At 26.5% G+C, this 22,388-nt stretch overlaps 3 protein-coding genes across 6 annotated transcripts in view; 2 read left to right on the forward strand and 1 right to left on the reverse strand.

The window, feature by feature from the left end:
• Window positions 1-2,133, forward strand: part of LOC105152118 (uncharacterized) — a 35,563-nt gene extending 33,430 nt beyond the window's left edge. For 2 of the 3 annotated variants that reach the window (XM_087410423.1, XM_011066213.2), the window contains 3 exons: window positions 60-326; window positions 1,053-1,211; window positions 1,799-2,133. In XM_087410423.1, the coding sequence (XP_087266549.1) occupies window positions 60-326; window positions 1,053-1,211; window positions 1,799-1,947 (575 nt within the window). In that variant the 3' untranslated portion in view covers window positions 1,948-2,133. The remainder of the gene's footprint in view (window positions 1-59; window positions 327-1,052; window positions 1,212-1,798) is intronic. The other variant, XM_011066214.2, reaches the window with a different exon arrangement.
• The window catches only part of LOC105152121 (juvenile hormone acid O-methyltransferase-like), a 52,238-nt gene that overhangs the window by 24,155 nt on the left and 5,695 nt on the right, over window positions 1-22,388 (reverse strand). The window lies entirely within an intron of this gene.
• LOC105152117 (circadian clock-controlled protein daywake-like) lies at window positions 7,210-15,056 on the forward strand. Of its 2 annotated transcripts, XM_011066212.2 has the most exons (6): window positions 7,215-7,537; window positions 9,675-9,820; window positions 10,782-10,868; window positions 11,133-11,399; window positions 12,323-12,478; window positions 13,304-15,056. In XM_011066212.2, the coding sequence occupies exons 2-6, from the start codon at window positions 9,751-9,753 to the stop codon at window positions 13,450-13,452; spliced, it is 729 nt and encodes a 242-aa protein (XP_011064514.1). In that variant the 5' UTR covers window positions 7,215-7,537; window positions 9,675-9,750; the 3' UTR covers window positions 13,453-15,056. The 2 variants fall into 2 exon arrangements, with proteins under 2 accessions (XP_087266550.1, XP_011064514.1); XM_087410424.1 differs by lacking the exon at window positions 10,782-10,868 and having other exon boundaries at window positions 7,210-7,537.

The raw sequence follows: 22,388 nt of genomic DNA on the forward strand, positions 1-22,388 counted from the left end.
TATTCTAATCAAATAACTTAAAAATATGGATATTGGTATTAATTTATTTATCTTGACAGGACTTCCAGAATTTGACATTCCATCTGTGGATCCGTTATCTATCAAAAACTACAAATTTGTAATGAATTCAGGCAACGTACATGGAGAATTAATTTTGTTAAATAGCACTATAACTGGTTTATCAAAACTTCGTATTTTAAATATAAGAACGTATTTTCTTGATGACATTTTCTATTTGGAATCTGACATAAACATACCAAGGATATCTTCAAAAGGTTCTGTAAACATTAATGGTAACTTAAATGCACTCAGAATTGCTAATGAAGGTACGATAATAAATTCTATAATTATAATTTAAATAGACGGAATTAAGAACATAATTTATACATTTATATATTTTAGTGTATTTTTAATTATAAAGATCATATTTGAATTATGTTTTCCTTTAAAAAAATTGGCAAAGTTACTATAATGCGCGCGCGCGCGCCACACACATACACACACACGCGCACACACACACACACACACACACACACACACACATATACATACTTTTTCGTAGTTCCGCTGACATCTTCCAAGAAATAAAGTTTTTTTAAAAAATATTTTCTCTACACTAATACTTTTTGTATTATATATATATATATATATATATATATATATATATATATATATGTGTGTGTATATACAGTGAATACAAAAAGTACTCGTACAGAGAAAATACTTTTAAAAAAAATTTTATTTTTTAAAAATAAATATTATCCAGCGAGAAATGAGTCATTGAATTATATATATAAAACATAAATTAATCTTTAATATATATATATATATATATATGTAATTAATATTAATTATGTTTTATATATATATATACATATATATATATTTATATAACATAAATTAATCTTTAATATAAAATTAATAATTATTATTTTTTACATAAACAATTTTTTACAGTAACAATTTTAAAGAAATAATCATTATTTTTTTTAATCATTACTATTTTATTAAAAAATATTTTGTACTTTTATGATTAAAATTATTTTTAACAGGATATTATAATTTAATCTTGGAAGATGTCAGCGGAACTACGAATTTTACAGGACATGTAATAAACGATACATGGATTGTAGAACATTTTTATTTGGTTCCGTCAATTGGAAAGTTTAAATTGTATTATGATGATGTGATCAAAGAAAAAAAAGCAATCAGTAAGTAATATTAAACTAATCCAGACGTAATTTATTGTCGTATTGTTCAATGGGAATTAAATTACCTGAACAAAGATTCATATCTGATTTCCTATTTAACAATAAATATATACATTTATGTATTACATACAAAATTCTCTTGCTATTTGATAAAAGTTTACCTAGAATAATTAATTAAATATTAATAATCCATAATTTGTACACATATAGTTCGCCCATCAAGTAATGAGACTGATTTTTTTCTCATATTTATAGTAATACTGTAGCCTATTATCACTGACCATGTTTATTCTTTTTTAATTCCAACTCCAACTAATATAATTATGCATTGTTCAAATTATAATAACGAAATAATCACTGATTTAAAATAAGATAAAAGTTAGAAGTACATATTTTACTAATTTAAATCATTTATTTTAATATTTTTTATCGTTGCTATTTTTATTGTTGCTATTTTTGCAAATATAAAATCTTACATCAAAATTAATTACATTTACATATATTGTAATCTTACATTTATCTTTCTAATTGGTTTTTTTTTCTAAAAATCATACATTGTCATTTTATATGTCAATTTTTATTTTCAGCTGATGTTGTTGTAAATTTTATAAATGAAAACTGGCTAACAATTTATCCAATGGTAATATCATCCATGTTCGATAGATTGGAATTGTTTTTCATTGACTCTGCAAATAAGTTCTTCTCAAAAGTGCCCTTCTCAAAAATATTTCCATAAAAATTTATATGTTTATTGTATAAGTCAGTAGAGTAGAAATATCGTATAAAATAAAAAATGTTTAGAATTTTAAACGCAAACATATACAGGTTACTTCTCTACAATTTTGTAAGTTATTTTATAAGTTAATCTTTATTTTTAAATCATTGTTTAAAAGCAAAATAAATATATATATTAAAATATGAATTGCGATATAAAATTATTTCTCTTCTAATTTTTATATCTCTAGATATCATAATTAATCCTTAAGAATAATCAATATATCATCTCCAAAAATGTTTCTTTTAGTTCGCAATAAAGGAAAAGTTTCAAAAATGTTCATCATCATCATTTGTTTTTAACTCTTATAAATTATCAATAAAAAAATAATACATATATAGCAAGAAAATAATAAAAATCATTTTTTTCCACTTCATATATTTACATAATGAGTCTGTTATTCTATTACGTAAGAGTTAAATTCACAGTAAAATAATAAATATATTTCTTTTAAATGTGACTTAATTAAATTTTAACATAAAAATTATATTAAACTCAACAAATTTAATTTTATTCGTATATTTATTACTTCTCAGCTTTCGAAATTTAAGGTTTTTCTGCATAAAAATGATAATTTATACAGAATTCTATAGTAAATTATATAAATTTACTTCATCTTTAATATTAGGTGTGCAATACGGCACACAAATTAATTATTAAACAATTGTTTTTCTCTTTATGCATACAGATATGTAAAAACATTAACGACAACATATAAGTAGCAAAGAACATTTGTATAAAAGAAAATTAAGATTTTGATATAAACTCTTTTTATGTTTTATTTTTTGTATGTCTAGCGTTATCTGATCTTACGATTTATATATAATATTAAAACTCTTAAATAATGTAAATTAAAATTATATATACATTAAAACTTTGTAATAAAGTGCATCTGAACGAAGTTGTGCATCTTTTATTTCTAAACTATGTACTTCAAGACCATATTGGAGGCCACGATTCCACTGCTACCTCCACTCACACTACTCAAATGTGTGTACCCAAGTAGCACACAATGCTTACAAAGTGTTAACAAAATGCTAAAATACGCATATAACCGCTTTTTTAACGCTTTGCAAGCGCTGCTGTGCTACTTGGGTAAAAGGGGTTTATATAATGCTTCAAGATTTTCAAGATTCATTATTACGAGATTTCAGTGTAACTCAGTTCGCAGAATCAATTGCATTATTCGCAGATATACTATACAGAGAAAATGTTTTTCTATGTTTTTCTATTTAATCTATTCAACATTGCAATGATTGGATTATCTCCGGAGAAACTGAACTTCGTAAGTCTTTTTAAAAAGAATTCTTCAGTACATATGTATCTTTTAAAGAAAATATTACGGAATTACTATACATTAACTTGAATATATTAATTATTTCAGTCACATAAATTTTGTCCACTACACAAAATCACTATTATGGTAATATAATAATAATTTCAAACATGAATGGTATAGGGAACTCCAGGCAAAGCGGATGTGTTAAGGTTCTTTGGAAAGGAAAATGACATAATTAAAATAACATAATTAAAATCAGAAATCTTTTTTATTCTCATAATTTTTTTTAGGAATCAACTTTGAAATAAAATAAAATTATAAAACTTAAACATTTAAATGTTTTTTTAATCAAAACGTAAATAAAAAGAAATCTTCCGCTTTGCCGACCCTCCCTGGACAAGCGCATCAGTTCTTCGAGCAATGAGAATGGAATGAAAAGAATTAAAATTAATCTTAGCAATCGTCACAAAATTAGTAGCTGCCTTCAAAAATTTTTTAAATATAGAAAATATATTTAAAAAATATTTCATGGTGTCTTTCTACATATTATGTTTCGATATTATGATTCGTAACATAGTAATATATATTTTGTTACAAATCATAATATCAAAAAATAAAAATACTAATTTCAATTTTTACAAAATTAGAAATATTTTACAAAAAAAAATATATTATTTTACAAATTCAAATTATATTTTATATCTCTTATCTAAATATTCCTTATTTTCGCAACTACAAAACAAAAACAATTATTGTCTATAAAACTAAGATTATATGTATATTGTAATTTTACATTAATTTGTTTTTTGAAGTAAATTAGAACACATTTTTATATTATTTTTATTTTATTTTTAGATAATTTGACTTTAACTTTTGTGAATGAATATTGGCCAGTATTATACCGAGTAATTGCCATTTATTTCAGATTTATTGGATCCATGATTGATTGATTTTTTAAAGCTAATAACAAGCCAATAAATTTTTTTCGAATGTTCCCGCTCTCGAATATATTTCCATAAAATTCATATATTTATTATACAAAAAAATGTCAAATTCCTTATAAAATTGTTACACACTTAACTTTGTAAATGCAAAAAATATATGGATATTTCTCTCTCTGATATTCTATAACTTATAATATTAAATTAAGAACGTAATAAAATTCAATAAATTATATAAATTCAATAAATCTATATGTTTTAAATATAAATGAATATGTAAAAATCCGTATTTAAGAATAATTAATTAACATGTAACTTCAAAAACTAAATGATTTAATTACATAACATAGATATCGCTGTGCGTGCACTATTTAACTTCTAATTTTTTTATTTCCCACTACATTTTATTTTTATTTCTTCCTACAGTACAAATCACGGAAAAACGACAACAATAAATTTTAATAATCGACACTCGATTATCAATTTAACAAGTTTTTATTACCTATTTTTATTATTGAAAAAAGCATGACATTTCAAATTTCAAACGTTTCATCATAAGTTATTTTTAATTCTACATCATCGATTAAAGATTATTATACGAGAGAATGTATAAAATTAATCGTAGTCTGTTTATCTTATGCATATGTATGATTGGTCTACTATTACGCAAGAGTTAGATTCAAGTAAAATAAGGAATTGAACTTTTTAAAAATTAAACAATTAAAGAAATACAATACAAAATCTGATTTTAGTTATTGAGCAGTAAGAGGAATAAATAGATAAAAAAAAATTATGTAATCTAAATGCTTAGCGCCGAGACACTACCAGTCTACTAAATTTATTTGAGGATAATTGTAATATTACAACTGACCCCAAGCATTGATGTTACTACTGTCCCCTAATGATATTTTATGATTTATAGTAAATTTTTTAAATAAAAACCTGGATAAAAATTAACTCAAATGTGAAACTATCAACGCAGATAATCATTAAAACATATTATATTTTATTTTAATATTATTTTGTACAATATTATTTGTATTTTTTTTTTTCATAGAATTCCATTAACAAGAAAACACAAGACAAGAAAAAAACATATATAAAAGAAGTGTCTTTATACAAACAGACATTTAAAGAAGTTATAAAGGACCAATCATCCATTCCGTGCTGCTGAAGAAAAAGAGTATGACTTAATAGCTGTGTTATGTACCTCTGGCAAATGTACAATTATCCCTTTCTACTGTCATAATCGTTACTATCGTTCCCGACGATTGGGACGGTTGTAACAAAATTCTTTATAGTCTTTAAACAAACATAACTTTTTTTCTAGTTACTCAAAAAAATTAAACCAAAAGAAATTTTGTAACTAAATAAATTTTACATCTAAAGGTACATATTTTTTAAATGTAAATATTATATTTTAACTGTTATAACACTTTAAAGTCAAAATGTTACTTTTATCCGCGGTCTCTCCTAAATGCCCTTTGCACAAGAGAATAGATACAAATAATACAAGAATAACCTATCAGAAACCATATGTATACTAGAACACACGGCTTCTAATAGGTTGTTTCTGTGTTATTTCTATTGCTATCGCTATTGTCCAAAGGGCACAAATGTTTAAACGCAATGATAAGCACAGGCAATAATAACAGGAAATAAAGTGCAGGCAATATAGATTTTAATTAGAAACCGCTATGCATACGATTTTTGATAGTTGAAATGCATCGCCTGTATGTTTATTCCTTGTTCTCTAATCTCTCTTAAAATCTTTGTAACAAGATTACGTGCTATAAACTCTATAAATTCTTTAAGTTTCTTTTTCTTCGCTCGTATTTTTGTACACGTTTTTTCACGCTTTTTATATTTTTAATTATATATATTATATAAGTATATGCTTTACAGAGCGAGTATAATTACACTATTATATTACACGTGAGCATTGCATAATTTAACTGATAAAAAATGGATTACTTGTTTAATATTGATACAAACTTTTTGTAAAGAATTGACTCACATATTGAAGAGTAAAACTGCTTTAACTAATATTGTTTAGTTGTTAAGCAGTATTTTTGTATCATAAAGAAAATACGTAATACTACTAGGTACATAATATGAAAATCAGTAATACTAGATAGTTATTGACTAGTTCAGTTAAACTATACAAATTTCTACCAGGGAATAGTTACGTAGAGTTACATAAACTAAAAATTTTTAAAAATTATTTAAAAATATCTAATATCTAGCTTTGACCGTAATAGGCATTAAACTCTTATTTGTGTAAACATTTTTACTTTCTCTTATACAGAGTATTCCATTTTAATTTAACCGATTTACAATCGGTTGTCTTGAAAATAAAATATTTTCAAAGAAAAAATATTTCATATGAAAGAAGTTGTAAGAAGAGGGGTTTAAGTAGTGAATTTTACATCAAAATTAGTATGACTTGGATAGCATTATTATATAGATCACGTAAAAATCATAAAATTTTTAAATAGAAATTTCTAATTTTGATTGCATATTTTTGTAGCTAACTTTACGAATCACTATAATAAAGTATAATACTTTATTAAGTACTTTTCAAGTTAATAATACTTAATAATACTTAATAATATTTAATAATACTTTATTAAGTACTTTTCAAGTTATAAGACTTGAAAGTTACTTCCGATATTATCAGGGTCTTTGATAATAATGCTATTTTGATTGCGAGAAGCAATCTATTATTAACTCTCATTTCAATTTTATGTAAAACATTAGAACATAAATAAAAATATTATTATAAATTATAAAAACATAATTTGTTTATTGATGGAAAAATTAGAATTAAATGCCAACATAAAAATGACATTTAAATTATAAAAGTAAAATTAGATAATATCGATATATTGAATAATCAATACAGTGAATGTTAAATAATGGAAATGAAAACGGAGAAGAAAGGGAACGAAGCTAGAGGGGGAATATAAAAATCGTAGAAACAAGAACTGAGGAATTATTTGAGCTCGCGAGTTCGACAAATGTAATCTTCAAGAATCTTACGTCAAAATACATTGTGTAATAAGATCTGACCAAATAATAATTTTTAAAGAACAAAACAAAAATGTGCAAAATCTGTCTGGACAAGTCTTGAAAATTTGATTTATTAGAAGTGGAACAATATCCATCTGAACATTTAAACATCAAAACGAAAGATCTGAGAGCGAAGTCTAAACACGATCTTTACTTGGGACTTGACAACATTGAAGGAACTTATTAGCATTGAAAGAACTTGCCGACATTAGAGAAACTAATTCTCAACATTTAGATTACGACAGAAATACAATTAAAGGTAACAATTACAAAAGCATTGATTTTTCTCTTTCTTTCGCGTTCTTGCTCCAATCATTTAATTGCCACTTTCTTCGATCCATTTTTTACCTACAAATTAACTTTCAATTTCAATTATAAAACTTAAATTTAATTACATTTATATTTTATGCTTCTTGATTTTAATAAAAGAATAATAATTTAGTAAATATATATCTATAGAGAATTATACGCTGAAATTTCGTAATAGTGAACTTCGGTACTAAAACCTTACCGTACACATGTAAGTATGAATGGAGGTAGCAATAGAACCGCGACCTCCAATATAGTCCCGAATTTTGTGGTTTGGAAGTAAAATAGGCACAACTTTGTTCAAAATCGCACTCTATTACGAAGTTCTAGTGTATAAAATTCTTTTGTATCAACATAACGGCGCAATAATTAATTAACAATTTCATCATACATGTGTAATATAGGCACAAGGATTTTTATTTTTTACACAAACAAATTAATTATTGTATTAAACAATTGTTTATCTTATCATACTAACAAATATATTTTTAAATATATATATATAGTTCATTATGTAAAATAATATTTACGTTTGTTTATTCTTGTGTAGAATTATTTTATAGTTTCACATACAGTTTTTATTAATATTATTTATATATATATAGTGTTATACATATAATATAAAAAATATCTAAGTTTATTGTCACTTTTAATCTTTAACTAAATCTTTGCAATCTTCTAAGAATCAATTTCATGGTTTCTCTCTGTTTTCATCAATGTCAATCTTGATCAACTGATTAAATTTGAGAGTTGCCAACTAAACTAAAAACTTATCGTCTGTAACCTAATTTCTTATGAACTCGCTCATTGGCTGAATTAATTTCTGCTTAGATCATGTAATTATAGCGTATTCGAATTACTGACTTGACCCAACTCCGAGTCAATAATCTGTTCTTTTTAGCTGCATTTTTTTGCACAATTAAGCTCTTCTTTTACAGAACCATTGACTCAGAGTCGCATCGAGTCAGTAAATCAAATACGCTATTGGTTGAGTGCCTCTAAAAATATATCTAAAATATTATTTTAAGTACATTTTGATGAGATACAAAAACATAATTGATTACAGTTACAGTTACGGAATTAAGAAATGTAAGTAGTTATATATGCAGATGCATAAAAAGTATTTAAATATAATAACTAGATACATGTATTTAGATACTTTACATCATTAGTAACTAGTAATAAAAAGAATAATTAAGAGGCAGCGTGATAAACAAGATGAAAATTTTAAAAAGACAATATGCAATTTGATAGATATAATTATATATTTATATAAATCTCAGTAGCTTTTCTTTCTTAATCATCCTCTGCCGTAATAATTTAAGTGGATACATTAAGTCGATATTTTTAAAACGTATATGTCGTTAAACCATCAGACAACCAATACTCAGACAATCAATTCTTCACTCAAAGAAAAATATGCAATTGAATGGCTGATTGGAAAGGCAATTATTGCAATTATGCAATTATGAATAAAGAATACTTATTCTTATATATATATATATATATATATATATATATATATATGTATATATACTTTTTTTGTTGTACGCTTTTGCATTGCTCTTACGTTCAAGATGCATTTCATAATCGATTCTAATCGATCAACAAAGTTGCTTACTCAACTTAGCTTAGTGCTTCAACAAGATGCTTATTTTAAAAATATTGATCAATGTGCCCGCTCAAAATTATTGCTGAAGATAACTCAAATATGATTCAAAATGTACTGAATTCCATATTAATTATATAATTATATCAAATGAATTATATATTTCGTCTTTTTAAAATTTTTGCGCATTATTTACTGCACAAAATTGCTCTTCTTGTACTTGTTGTTTTGTATTTAATATTTTCAAGAGTTTCTATTTATCTTATATTTATTAAAGTTTATTTCCTATACAAATTACTTATATTTAAATATATGTATAATATATATAATTTATATATTATATACATATGCATTCACTATTTAAAAAACTATAAGAAATAATTTATTCTTTGATCAGAAATCGAAACATCAAACACAGCTTAGATATTTAATGAATTTATATATCTGTGCATATCAACGTTACATTTTATTGTTTCAGAAAACCTTGAGAGCTGAAGGCTCATCGTGTATCATACGATCAAACTACATAATTGTTGGAATACTGAACGATCAACATGTTTTTCTATCTACTTAATGTATTCAGTATTATATTATTTGGATTAGCATCTGGAGAATTTACTTTCCGTAAGTCTTCTTTAATAATTCTTTTTTATTTTTTTTCTAACTGAATTCCGATTTTTTTTCTAACTGAATTACAAAATCCGATAGAAAAATGTCAAATTGCGTAATCGCACTTTTCTTATTTCATGTCAAAAAATGCCAAGCAACATGATTGCGTAGTTTTCTTAACGTTTATAACAGTAATCACTATTGATTATGCTATTGATTTAGTGTACTTATGTTAATCAGTTCCAGTTTAATAAATTAGTTTTTCAAGTACAATAATTATGCGTTGTAAAATATGAAAATATTAGTTTGTTAAATCTATGATGCAAGTAATTTATCGTACTGCGCAATACTTAAGCAGTTAATAATATTATCGCATATTGACATCTATAAATCTGTTTGTATCGTTCTATTCGCATAAAATTTGTACAAAATGTACTGTACAAAATCAATGTCAAGTTGACATAAGAATGTCTTCAAATAATAGATATGTTATACAATTTTAAGATAACATATACAAGTAAAAACATATTCTAATACACAACTACACGATCAGTTATACAAACTTATCCTGAAATACTTAAATTAAATATTGTGACAGTTACTCTTCTGTATTTATTAATCGTTTTATTATAAAAAGTAACTTTTTTGCTAGACACGTGTTTTTTTGAGGAAAATGAATGTTATTCACATTTACGAATAATAGTTTTAATAGGGATAATACGTAAAAATGATGAGTATTATAAATGATGAATTGCATATCGTAATATTATTAACTACATCATTTTAAAAAAAAGTAAAAAAATATTTGTATGTGTTTTCTTTTATTATAAAACGTAATCTATTGAATATACATATATACTTGTCAAAAAGATAGATATTTTTTAAATCTTAGTTTTGAATTATATTTTATTAAAATAATTTATTAATTTTTATAATTTTACTACTAATTCATTTTATTCTATATATTTCTATTTAGCTGCAACCATCTGCAAACGAAATTCAATTGATTATTCCGCTTGTTTAAAACAAGCTTTTGAAGAAGCAATTCCACAGTTTGTCAAAGGTATCTTTATTAAAAATTTATAAGTTATTTTAATTTATACATATCTTTTAAATAAATATGTTTATTTATATTTAAAATTACACTACTGCGATATGAACAGAATATTACGAAGAATATTATCAACGTTAATAGTAAATAAAATATCATAAATCTATAAATTTATGAATTGTAATTTCACTTTATTTAAAGCAAATTAAAAATAATTAAAAATTCTTTGATTTGTTTGCTTAAAAATGTGAATATAATAGTTTATTCATTTTGTAGGACTTCCAGAATTTGACCTTCCATCACTGGATCCATTAGTTTACAAGTTCGGCCAAGTTTTATTTAATTCAGAGGGTATACACGCAGAAGTTGCTTTGATGAATGCTATCATAACCGGTTTGGCGAAGGTTCAAGTTAATGACATTAGAACACACTTTCTTGATGATGTTTTCCGTTTAGAAATTGACGCACTAGTACCGAAATTAATCCTAAAAGGTGTTGTGAAAATGAATGGTACTCTAGGTATATTCAGAATTGCTAGTGAAGGTATGATAATAAATTTTGCACAATCTACATGAACAAACAAAGCTACATCATTTATTTTGAACATAATATAAAGTTATACGCTCAAATTAGTTATACGCTCATATTCGTGTAACGTATAAAATTCTTTAAACAAAGAATTACGACAATTTGATTTGTTACAATCTCATTATTAATCAATTAAAATAATAATAATAATTTAATTCGTAAATTAGGCAGTAAATATAAAATATACATACATATATATATATATATATATATATATATATATATATAAAATGTATGTTTATTATACATTTTAATACCGTTTTTCATTTTAATACCATTTTTTGACAGAACTGCTGTGCACTCAGTAGACATTAAAGCCGTTGTACACTGATCTGAATGTAAAAGTGAGATCTCAATTAATAAAATACCTGATGTACATGTTATCAAATAGCATAATAAAATGTATTGAAGATTTCGCGGTTTAACTCGTTTTTATATTTTATTATTAAATACATCTTTACGTCGATTATGAACGGCTTTAAGTGCATCGAGTGCGCACCAGTTCTACTATATAAAAATAAAAAACAATATATAATAAGTCTAAACAGAATTAAAATTCTGTCCCTATAAAATAATAATTATAAATAATACTGACAAGTATGTTAAAATATTAAATGTTAAATATTAAAGTATTAAATGTACTTAAATATTATATTTCTTTAATTTAATTATTCTTAAAAAATAGTATTAATTATCAGAAGATTTGCGGCAATAATCCATAAACCCTTTGATACCATTGAAATGAATATTCGTGGAAACCTCAAAAGCATTAAATTTTTACAACTATCGTTATTTTATTCAGAAATATTATTAATATACACGATGATTGCATAATATACATTTTTTATATTATTATATCATAATTTATGTATATATAGGTCCCTTTAATTTGACTGCTAATGATGTCAATGGAACATGGGATATGACAGGACATGTAGTAAATGATACATGGATTGTAGAACATGTCCGTGTACTTCCAGCAGTTAAAAAACTTAAATTATATTTTGATTTGTTCCAAGACAATAAAGAAATTAGTGAGTATTAAATTAAGTTTTTTAGATATTTATAACTATTCTCTTACTATTTTATCTAATATATATTAAATAATATTAAATAATATTATAATAATAGAAGAAGCACTTAATTTACCATTTAAATGTAAATCTTATTATTTCGATAAAAGTTAGTTTAGAATAATTAAGAAAAATTGATAATGAGTAATTAGTATACGTTTATACACACACACACACACACACACATACACACACACAGCATATATATATATATATATATACAGGGTTGGCCATATTCGACGGAAAGATGTTTTTTTTTTCAATCATGGGAAAGAGATGTTAGATCGAGTAATGACGTTTCCCATGATTGAAAAAAAAAACATCTTTCCGTCGAATATGGCCAACCCTGTACACATATATACACTTTATAAAAATAATTTGATATACCATGAAATTAAAAAGAATATATAATTAAACATTTTTTATCTTATAAACTTGTTTTTAAGAAAATTTCTTCAGAAATCTCTTGTAGATATAGACGAAATATTAGAAAACTTTTCGCGGTATGATATATTAATTACAAATTATATAATAATGCAGTTATTAAGCTAATCATTGATTTAAAAAAAAAGTAAAAAGGTAAAAATATATTATTTGCAAACATCGAAAATTGTATTTAACTATTTTTAATCTTGATGTTTTTATTTATTTTTTCAACCAGAGGATTATAGAAAACAAAAATAATTATTTACATAAATATAATTACATTTGTGATTACACTTATATTGTAATTACATATTTATTTGTTTCTCTTAAATATTGTTATATATCAATTTTTAATTTCAGATAATATTGCCGTAAATTTTGTAAATGAATTTTGGCCACCATTGTATCGAGTAATGTTACCAGTAACGTCTGAAGTATGGGATCCATGGTTGACTGACCTTGTTAATAAGTTATTTTCAAAAGTTTCCTTCTCAAAAGTATTTCCATAAAATTCATATATTTTACTATACATTAAGAAATATAAATAGATAATAAGAAATTAGAGTATCATATGATAAGAACCACGATTTATATTACTAAATTTTTTTAAGTTCTTTAAACTTAAGTTTTATAAAGTAAAAAGAAGGAAGAAATAGAAAAAAGTATGTTTTAATCAATGTGCAATTAATTTTCTAGATTTCTTTCATAATAATTTCATTTATAGGTTTTGGTTACAATTTTGCCATTTTTTTTTCTTTAATTTCGAAATAAATTCTTTCTGTAAAAAATAAATTCTTTTTGCAAATAGAAATTATATTGAACTTCAATATTTATTCAACAATATTGAATTTCAATTTTTGCAAAGAATGCTACATCCACAATGGCGTATAGTTGTATTCATATGCATTTTGTCGTTGCAATTAATTGATTAGAAATAAAGAGAGTGCAATAAAACTTTGTTCATTTAGTTTACGCTCAAATTTCATTGATTAATGAAACATATACGAACGTGGAAAATCGTTTAATTTGTAACCTCAGTAAAAAATAAAGATCTTTTTTTAGATATAGCTCTTCATTCCGTACACGTTAAATTGATATTTATAACATATATATTTGTATCTCCAGAAGAGGTTTAGTAGAATAGAAAATATTATATATAATATATATATGTGTGTGTGTGTGTGTGTGTGTGTGTGTGTGTGTGCGCGCTAGAAGAATAGAATAGAATACGACAAATCTAAGAAAGAAATTGAGAGGCACGGAATTTGCCGCGAACAGAAGTCAAGAAGAGAAAGTTAAAATACGCGAGAAGTTGTCAAACTTTCGCATCAGAGAATTTTTTCCAGGCCTCTCAGAATATTCGTAATAAAGTTATAAACTTTTAGGAAGGACCACGTTACACCTTCGTTATATAACTGCTTACTCTGAGTTCCTCAGCGTACAACGACCGAACTAAATTTCGCTTTTTTCGAGTTACTGATAACTAAATCTACGATTCAATTGGCAAGTTTCTGTAGCTCTTTTTATGATGACTAACTAATTTAATGAATAAATTTGTCAATATCATGAAGATATTTTACTTTGAGATGTTGTGAAAAGGAATAAATCATTATATACGATTTATTTATAGCGCAGCGTAATTACATGTCTACTATTTGCATAAATTCAATAACGTTCACAGACTATAATTTAATCAAGAAATTAAATTCTTATCAGATTGAATGAGAATATAGTTATGAGCAATATTTAGTGTAATTCTGTAATCCTGTAAGGTTGAAATTCTATTTGCAAATTTTCGGAAAAAGCGATATTTTTTATTGTTTTACATATTTTACTTAAAATATGAAATTATCCTGTACTAAATTCAAATCAAAGCTTTAATTAATCTAACATTTGTATTTTAAAATACTTTATATTACATGTAAAGCAGCTATGATAAAAATATAAATATATAAAATAGGAATATAATATAAATATGATACAAAAATTTTAATATAAATAAAATTTACAAAAGACAATTGTCGTGTTAAAACGTCGTAGCGTTGGTCGATTCTATTGTAAATACTGACAACAAAATTAACATTTTTCTGTTAATAAAGACATTCTATGTGCAGCTACTGAAGCAGATTTATACGGATAGTAATTACTTTTTTAAGCACAATTCAGGTACATGATAATAATTCAATTTTACAGCACAGTCAAAATGATTTGATTACGTTCTCAAAAGCGTATTCCGTGATTTTATTATTTGTCAACATAAATAAATAGAAGAACTACGAGTTAAAGGGGGTCAGTTAAAAATAAATTAAGAACAATATTCCGAAATAAATATTATAAAGAAATATTATAAGAAATATTTCGACGCCGATCGGACGTCATTGTCAATGTTAAGACGCATTTAAAAATTATAATATCACATAAAAATTATAACGTTACATAAGTTATGTAGTAAAATTTTAAATGTTGAAATTTTAAATGTTGTATATATCGAATGTTCATCTTATTTTCAAAAAATATGTGTGGTCCATTAAAATTTGTATTGTAGAAATCGCTGAATGTGATTGACAAACGAGTGGTAATCTCATTTTTCCTCTTTGAAAAACATTATATGTATCTATATTATATCTATATTATATATAAAGCCGAAGCACAAGAATCTTAAACAATTTTATTTTAATTTAGTTGTAAATGTTTCTTTTACATAAAAACTGTTACACAATTCCAAAATTTAAATTAAGGGTTCAAGATATTATATCATATACATATAAGTGTATACAAGTCGCATGAACATATGGTATAACTAATGTGATAACTAAATATAAAGATACAAATAATAAAATATAAATTAATAATATGGCTCACTTAGAATAAATCAATATAAATAAATAAAAAGACTACGAGCCAGTTAAAAATAAATTAAGAATTTAATATTCCTAAAAATATGTGGTCCAATAAAATTTGTAATGTAGAAATCGCTCAATGTGATTGACAAATGAGTGATAATCTCATTTTTCCTCTTTGAAAAACTATTCTGTTCACCAACAATTTTTTAACAGCTGTTAGAATCAAATCAAAATTTTAATGGACCACACATTTTTTGAAACTAAGATGGAACACAGGAGCATCCGATATGTATCAATATTTGTAATTTTACTAGATAATTTATGTAATATTATAAATAAATATATAGAAATGCAATAACAAATGTTTCGACGTCGAGTCATTCTCAATATTAAGATGCATTCAAAAAATTATAATGTTACATAAGTTATCGGATTCTTAGATTAAAAATACAAAAAATCATAATATTACATAAGTTATTTAGGAAAAATAAGATTATATGTATAATATATTTAGAAAAAATAAGATTTTATATATATATTTAGGAAAAATAAGGCCTTTTTATTTATTTATATTGATTTATTCTAAGTGAGCCATATTATTAATTTATATTTTATTATTTGTACCTTTAGTTACTACATTAGTTTAGTTATCTGCGACTTGTATACACTTATATGTATATGTAACATCTTGGGGCCCTTATTTTAAATTTTGAAATTGTGTAACAGTTTTTATATAAAAGAAACATTTACAACTAAATTAAAGTAGAATTGTTTAAGATTCTTGTGCTTCGGCTTTACATATATAATATAGATATAACATAGATATATATAATATAGTTATATATAATTATTAATTTATATATAATTTAAATAATGTCATATATGTGTATATATAAATATAAAAGCAGAAATATAAATCATAGTATGTATGTCTTTTTATCTAATGTAATTGTATATAATGTATGTGTCAATACTAATATTTACCTTTATAATTTACATCACAACCAAAATAATTATAACAATAATAAAATAAAAGAATCATTTCTTATTCGATAATAAATTAATCATTGTTATATTATTCAAAACAATTTATAATTTAAATGCTTGTTTTAAATTAAAATATACATTAATTAAAATTTGTAATGCTTTCGTCGTTTCTAACATTTAAAGCGAAATAATTGTACATTTAAATCTAATATATGTGAGTATAATAATACATTTGAGAGAAAACTTGACGCACAAACATAAAATGCAAAGTTATCAAGTCGTTTTAAACGTCTACTTACGCATGTACACGCATGTTTATCAAAAGTTATAAATTTGTGATTGGAAGTTTGGACGTTATCATAAATTTTTACGTGCAATCTCGCGCCTTTGAACTTTATAGATTTGAAATGGAGCTTTAGTAGAAATCATATAACGCCTTTAGTTCATGTATAGAAACCGGTATATACATGCAAGTTATAAATTTCTGCGCGAATGGCAACCCACATAGTCATCAATCTTCAGGGGAGGGACTGAGTAATTTCAAATTTTAAGGTTCTCAAAGTAACTTGCCGCCAACAAAAGCTCCTGCAATTCGATTTATCAATCTGGAAGTATACAGCTTCACTAAATTACGAATTATTACTATTAATCATGTAGAATAAAAATTGTAAGAAATTAAATGCTTATGTAAATATCTTGTTCATGCAAATTCGACGGCACGACAATTTTGGCTTATATTATATCACTTTCGACAAGCGAAGCTCAGATTGACAAAACCGATATTTTGCCGTGATAGAAACCGTCAAGTTCCGCCACGCAACTGAATAAATCACAAATACATTATCTATGAGACCTGCGTTAATACTTGCTACGCGTGACGAGGTGCAATTAATCCGCGATAAGTGCAATTAATTTAGAATGATTTTCTCCGCACGGTAACCGCACCGAATTAAATCTGGCGCGATTTATCACGTTGACAGGACAAAAAAATAAAAAGATAAAAATATGAAGAGGTCGAGCGAAAGGCGGTAGAGGAGACTCCGTACCTCCCTTCATCGGGTGAGGCATACCAGAATACAGAGCGTACGTGGACGGAAACATCGATCGTATGTCGGCCGACGAAGTCGGTAGACGCGTGAATCTCAATTTGTTGGCTGGTCCCCGTGGACACGTGCCTCTACGTGTATTCGCCGAACATTTACATAAGATACGCGGTAACACGCCGATGTGCTTCTTCCTGTGACGAGAGAGACATAGAATCTTATCCACTTTTCAAGAGATTAATTCTGCATAGCTCGAAACAAGCGATTTGTATCTAGATTTATGTCTCGATTTTCAAGTGATGATGTGTAACTTTAGCAGTAATAAATTTAGCAATAATCCAATTAAATTTGATAAAGAAATATTTATTACTAATATTTATTATGAAATTTACTGAGGGAAAAATGTTTGGCATTTGTGCCTATAATTGCAAGCTAAAATAATTAGGTTAGGATCCATTTTTATGATTATTGTTGTTATAATATTATATATATAATAATAACATCATGTACATCAAACATAAAAGTAAATGTTTTCTCAAACATAAAAAGAATTGTATCATAAATTGTGCTATAAATTTCCAATATTAATATAATAATATTAATATTGGAAATTAATAATAAGAAATTAATAATAACATAAATGGTGTAAATAAAATATACATTCTTATTTAGTAAATGCAATTATAGTAAATATAATTATTTTCTTAAATTTATTTATTATTTATGCAATATGTGTGATTATGAGTTATTATTATATATATAGCTTGCCCATACTTTATAAGTACCTATTTTTTTTTCTAAATTATAAAATAGTGTTAATGTTTGTTTTTTTAGAATAATTCAAATAGCTGAATTCTTTCGGCCGAGTATCGCCTTTAACGTAGCCTTCTCTTTCCCTTCGAGTTTTTGTTTACGCAAAATAGTAGTTAGAAGAATTATGAGGAGAGACACCGACAGTAACATTCGATTGGGCGGGGTAACATCACGAAAGCTTCGTCGACATGGCTAATTAATCAAGCTTTTATGATCGTCGTTCAGTTGAACCCTCGACCACCGTCCAGTTTACCATATTCTCTTTCTCTCTTTTTCTTTATCTCTCTCTCTCTCTCTCTCTCTCTCTCTCTCTCTCTCTCTCTCTCTCTCTCTCTCTCTCTCTCTCTCTCTCTCTCTCGCTTTTTTGTTAGTCCATCTCGCTCCCGAATTCATGCCTAACCTTTCACGGATTATCGACGGAAAGAAGACAGAGAACACGCCATTTGCCTTTGTACCATTTACAGAGTTGCTCGTGCGATCTTGCAACCGCATAAATTATTCATGTCGCGATTAATGCGGTTAAATATTTAGGTACTCCGTTATTCTTTCACTTTAGCACGTCGCGCCTCTGTGGGTGCGAAGCACAGGGATTACCACGGACTGCCGCGCCTCGCGCAAACAAATTTCCGCGAGAAGTCGTCCCGACGCACAGTCGGCGACATCCTTAATTGGTGCTAATTAGACGGTTATACGTTAAACGCGCGGGCGTCGCGAACACGGTTTCTCTCGCGTGTAAAGAGAGTACGCCAATGGCAATGCTACATTTTCGATGGATACTATATAAAATTCCTTTGATTCAAACACATTATTTCTCGAAGTAATAATTTTTTTAAATTCTAATCGTTATTTCTTTACGAGAAGCAACAAATAGAATTTTTTCCTCGTGCATAATCTTTACATTTTTTTAATGTCTAGTATGCAACTTTAAATTTAATATATAAAATTGTTGTATCGTGTTATATTCTAGTTGCTCGTTTCCTGAGATTGAATATCACCTATCAGAACACATTGCTGTTAGTTAATGAAGAATGACCTGCTTGATATCGCGCGTACACACATCAATCCTTCGCTATTACAAATCATCGTACAGCCTCGATGTTCCATAGGTATCTTGGAAGACATGGATGATATACATAAGCACAAACAGCTACGTGAACATGGGATAGATGGGCTGCACGTTGTGGCAAGGATATTTTCAGGAAATTCACCATTTTTAAGCTTATCCACGGTACTTATTTCTCGGAAGATACGGGAGGCCCAGGGCTTCACCCTGGCAGCAGGCGGAAGGATACAAAACGAGCGCAAGCTCGCCGGGCGTAAAGGATGAACGTGTTTTCCAACCGTAGGAACGAGATACGTTCTCGGAAAATCGGTGACCACTTTAGTACGGTAAACACGATTATCGATATTATCCTTTCGCTTTGCTATAATAGAATTTCACGTAACTCGATTAGAGTTATCAAATTTGCTATTATTTAATGTCTTTTATATCTTTGCCATATATTGTACATCTCATTGCTAACAAAATATCATTTAATCCGTTCTTTCTTTTTTATTTTTTTAGTTGAAACTGATATCTCAAATATTTACTAAATACACGAAATTTAGAAAATGTGTGTAATAAACGCAAATTTTTATTTTTAGATTCTTTCTGATATAAAAATTTATAAAAATGACTCTTATATCGAATAGATATTATTCACATACATGTAACAACAAGAGATATTTCATAATTCCTTTGTTTTACTACAATCCGCTCATAAATTAGTCAAGAGTGAAGGAGTGCCACTTAACCAGCGACAATAATTCTTCGCGAAGAGCTCAGTTGAACAGACGATATACGTTTTCATGAAAGATGACAACGCAATTTTCTGACAAAAGAAATTTCGATGATTTGTTCTAGACTTCGATAATTTTATTAGACATTTTAACGAAATCTAAACATATGTATATGATAACAAACAAATCTTATCATTCTAATGTGGCAATAGTCATCATAATTTTATGTATGAAATTATTTTAAAAGTTTTATACATATGATTAATATTTATTAACATGTTATTAATATATCTATTAACACATTTTTATTACGCAATATCTTAAATACTTATGCAAAACTTGTTTACAAATTTAGAAAGAACATCTTTGTAGAATTTTGAAAAAAGATGAGAGAAAAGAAACGTAACATAAAATTAAAATTGTTGTATAATTTCCATAAATTATGAGTAAATTTTATTTATTTGTTACAATTCGTAATTTATCTTTATATACGATAATACTTGATATATAATGCATAAATCAACTTGACCTCAAACCACTTTTATCTGGTCTCAACCTTTCATAATAGCCACACACACGTATTTCGCTAAAAAATAGAACTTTATTCAGCAGTTTGTCTTTGCTTTTTTATTCTCATTCTTCACACCCTGACCTCCCTGTGCGGATAACCTTTACGATACTTTTCCGACTTGCTGTGCACGTGTTCGATACTGTGATACTCTGACAAACTTATATAGAACTAATTCATTTTCACGAATAAATTCGCTATGTCATACTATTTCCATTTTTCCACAAGGGAGAATATAATGACACTGTCCGTCTATATAGCGAATAAGAACGAGAAATGAATTAAAAGGGGAATGCTTTTAGTTTTCGATTTAATGAAAGACAATTTTAATGTAGAATTATGAATTATTATTTCCGAGACTTCACATGAATATTATTTGTGTCGTTTAAACGCCCGACGAAGCTATTCAATGCTGATGCTCATCACTTCGAACTGGAATACCGTCGAAATTCGTATGTGCAAAACTGCGATCTTGGGAAACCCGTAGGTCGTAAAAATCTGACGTAAAAATTAGGATTGCCCCAGGGCGTAGTGCGAAGGGGTTGGAAAGTTTATGTGAGTTTCGAAATCCCAAGGTTGTAAAAGACTCACGATTTCAAAAAGTAGATGTTAAATCCTTCGGGAAAAAGCGCGTTTGATAATAAATTAGATGAGACGAGGAGTCCCGATGACTCCCTCCAAATTATTAATCAAGATTTAAAACTATCATTGTTGACTAGTGTATAATTGTAAAAAATTAATTTACAAATGCAAAATAAGAAAGAAAATTATGTAATTAATTACATACACTGTTGTTAAAATAAAACTATAAGTACGCGCCACGTTATTAAAATTGCGGAGAAGAATATAACTACAACAACAGCAATTAGTATAATGAATAAGGAAGTACCAAGAAAAAAATAGTATCTTTTACGTTTGATACGTCTGTTTACTGACGATGCCTAGATTAAATTTCTCGCGCATTGACGTTATAACAAAGCGGGTGTGTACCGTTATACAACATATAGCATTACTAGTGAGAATCGCAAAGAACCGCAAGAGATATCTGAATATTCACATATCATTCTCTCTCTGCCATTGTAGCTTTTATTTGCACACTCTACATTTTCTTTTATCCCGTTACAAGCAGCCCCAGGAAGAACACAGCACTAAATCATAGAATAGCGAAACTGATGAAACGCGTTTCGAAATGTGGCCCTAGGGAAAAGTGAGACGACATTACTCCATCTCGAATCGATATCCCCGATATAATGCAACTGGGCAACGAATTATTCGATAGTTATATAAAAGTCTCTCATTCGCAGACATTATTACAATGTTAATTTCTTTTCTTATTACACTGTATTATAATAGTAGTTATTCGTGACACCGCGGATAATGCATTTATAAATTTTCGAATCAACCTGATATTA

The sequence above is a fragment of the Acromyrmex echinatior genome, chromosome 10, assembly GCF_024713525.1.
Source record: "Acromyrmex echinatior isolate Ae372 chromosome 10, ASM2471352v2, whole genome shotgun sequence".
NCBI classification, from domain to species: Eukaryota; Metazoa; Arthropoda; class Insecta; order Hymenoptera; family Formicidae; genus Acromyrmex; species Acromyrmex echinatior.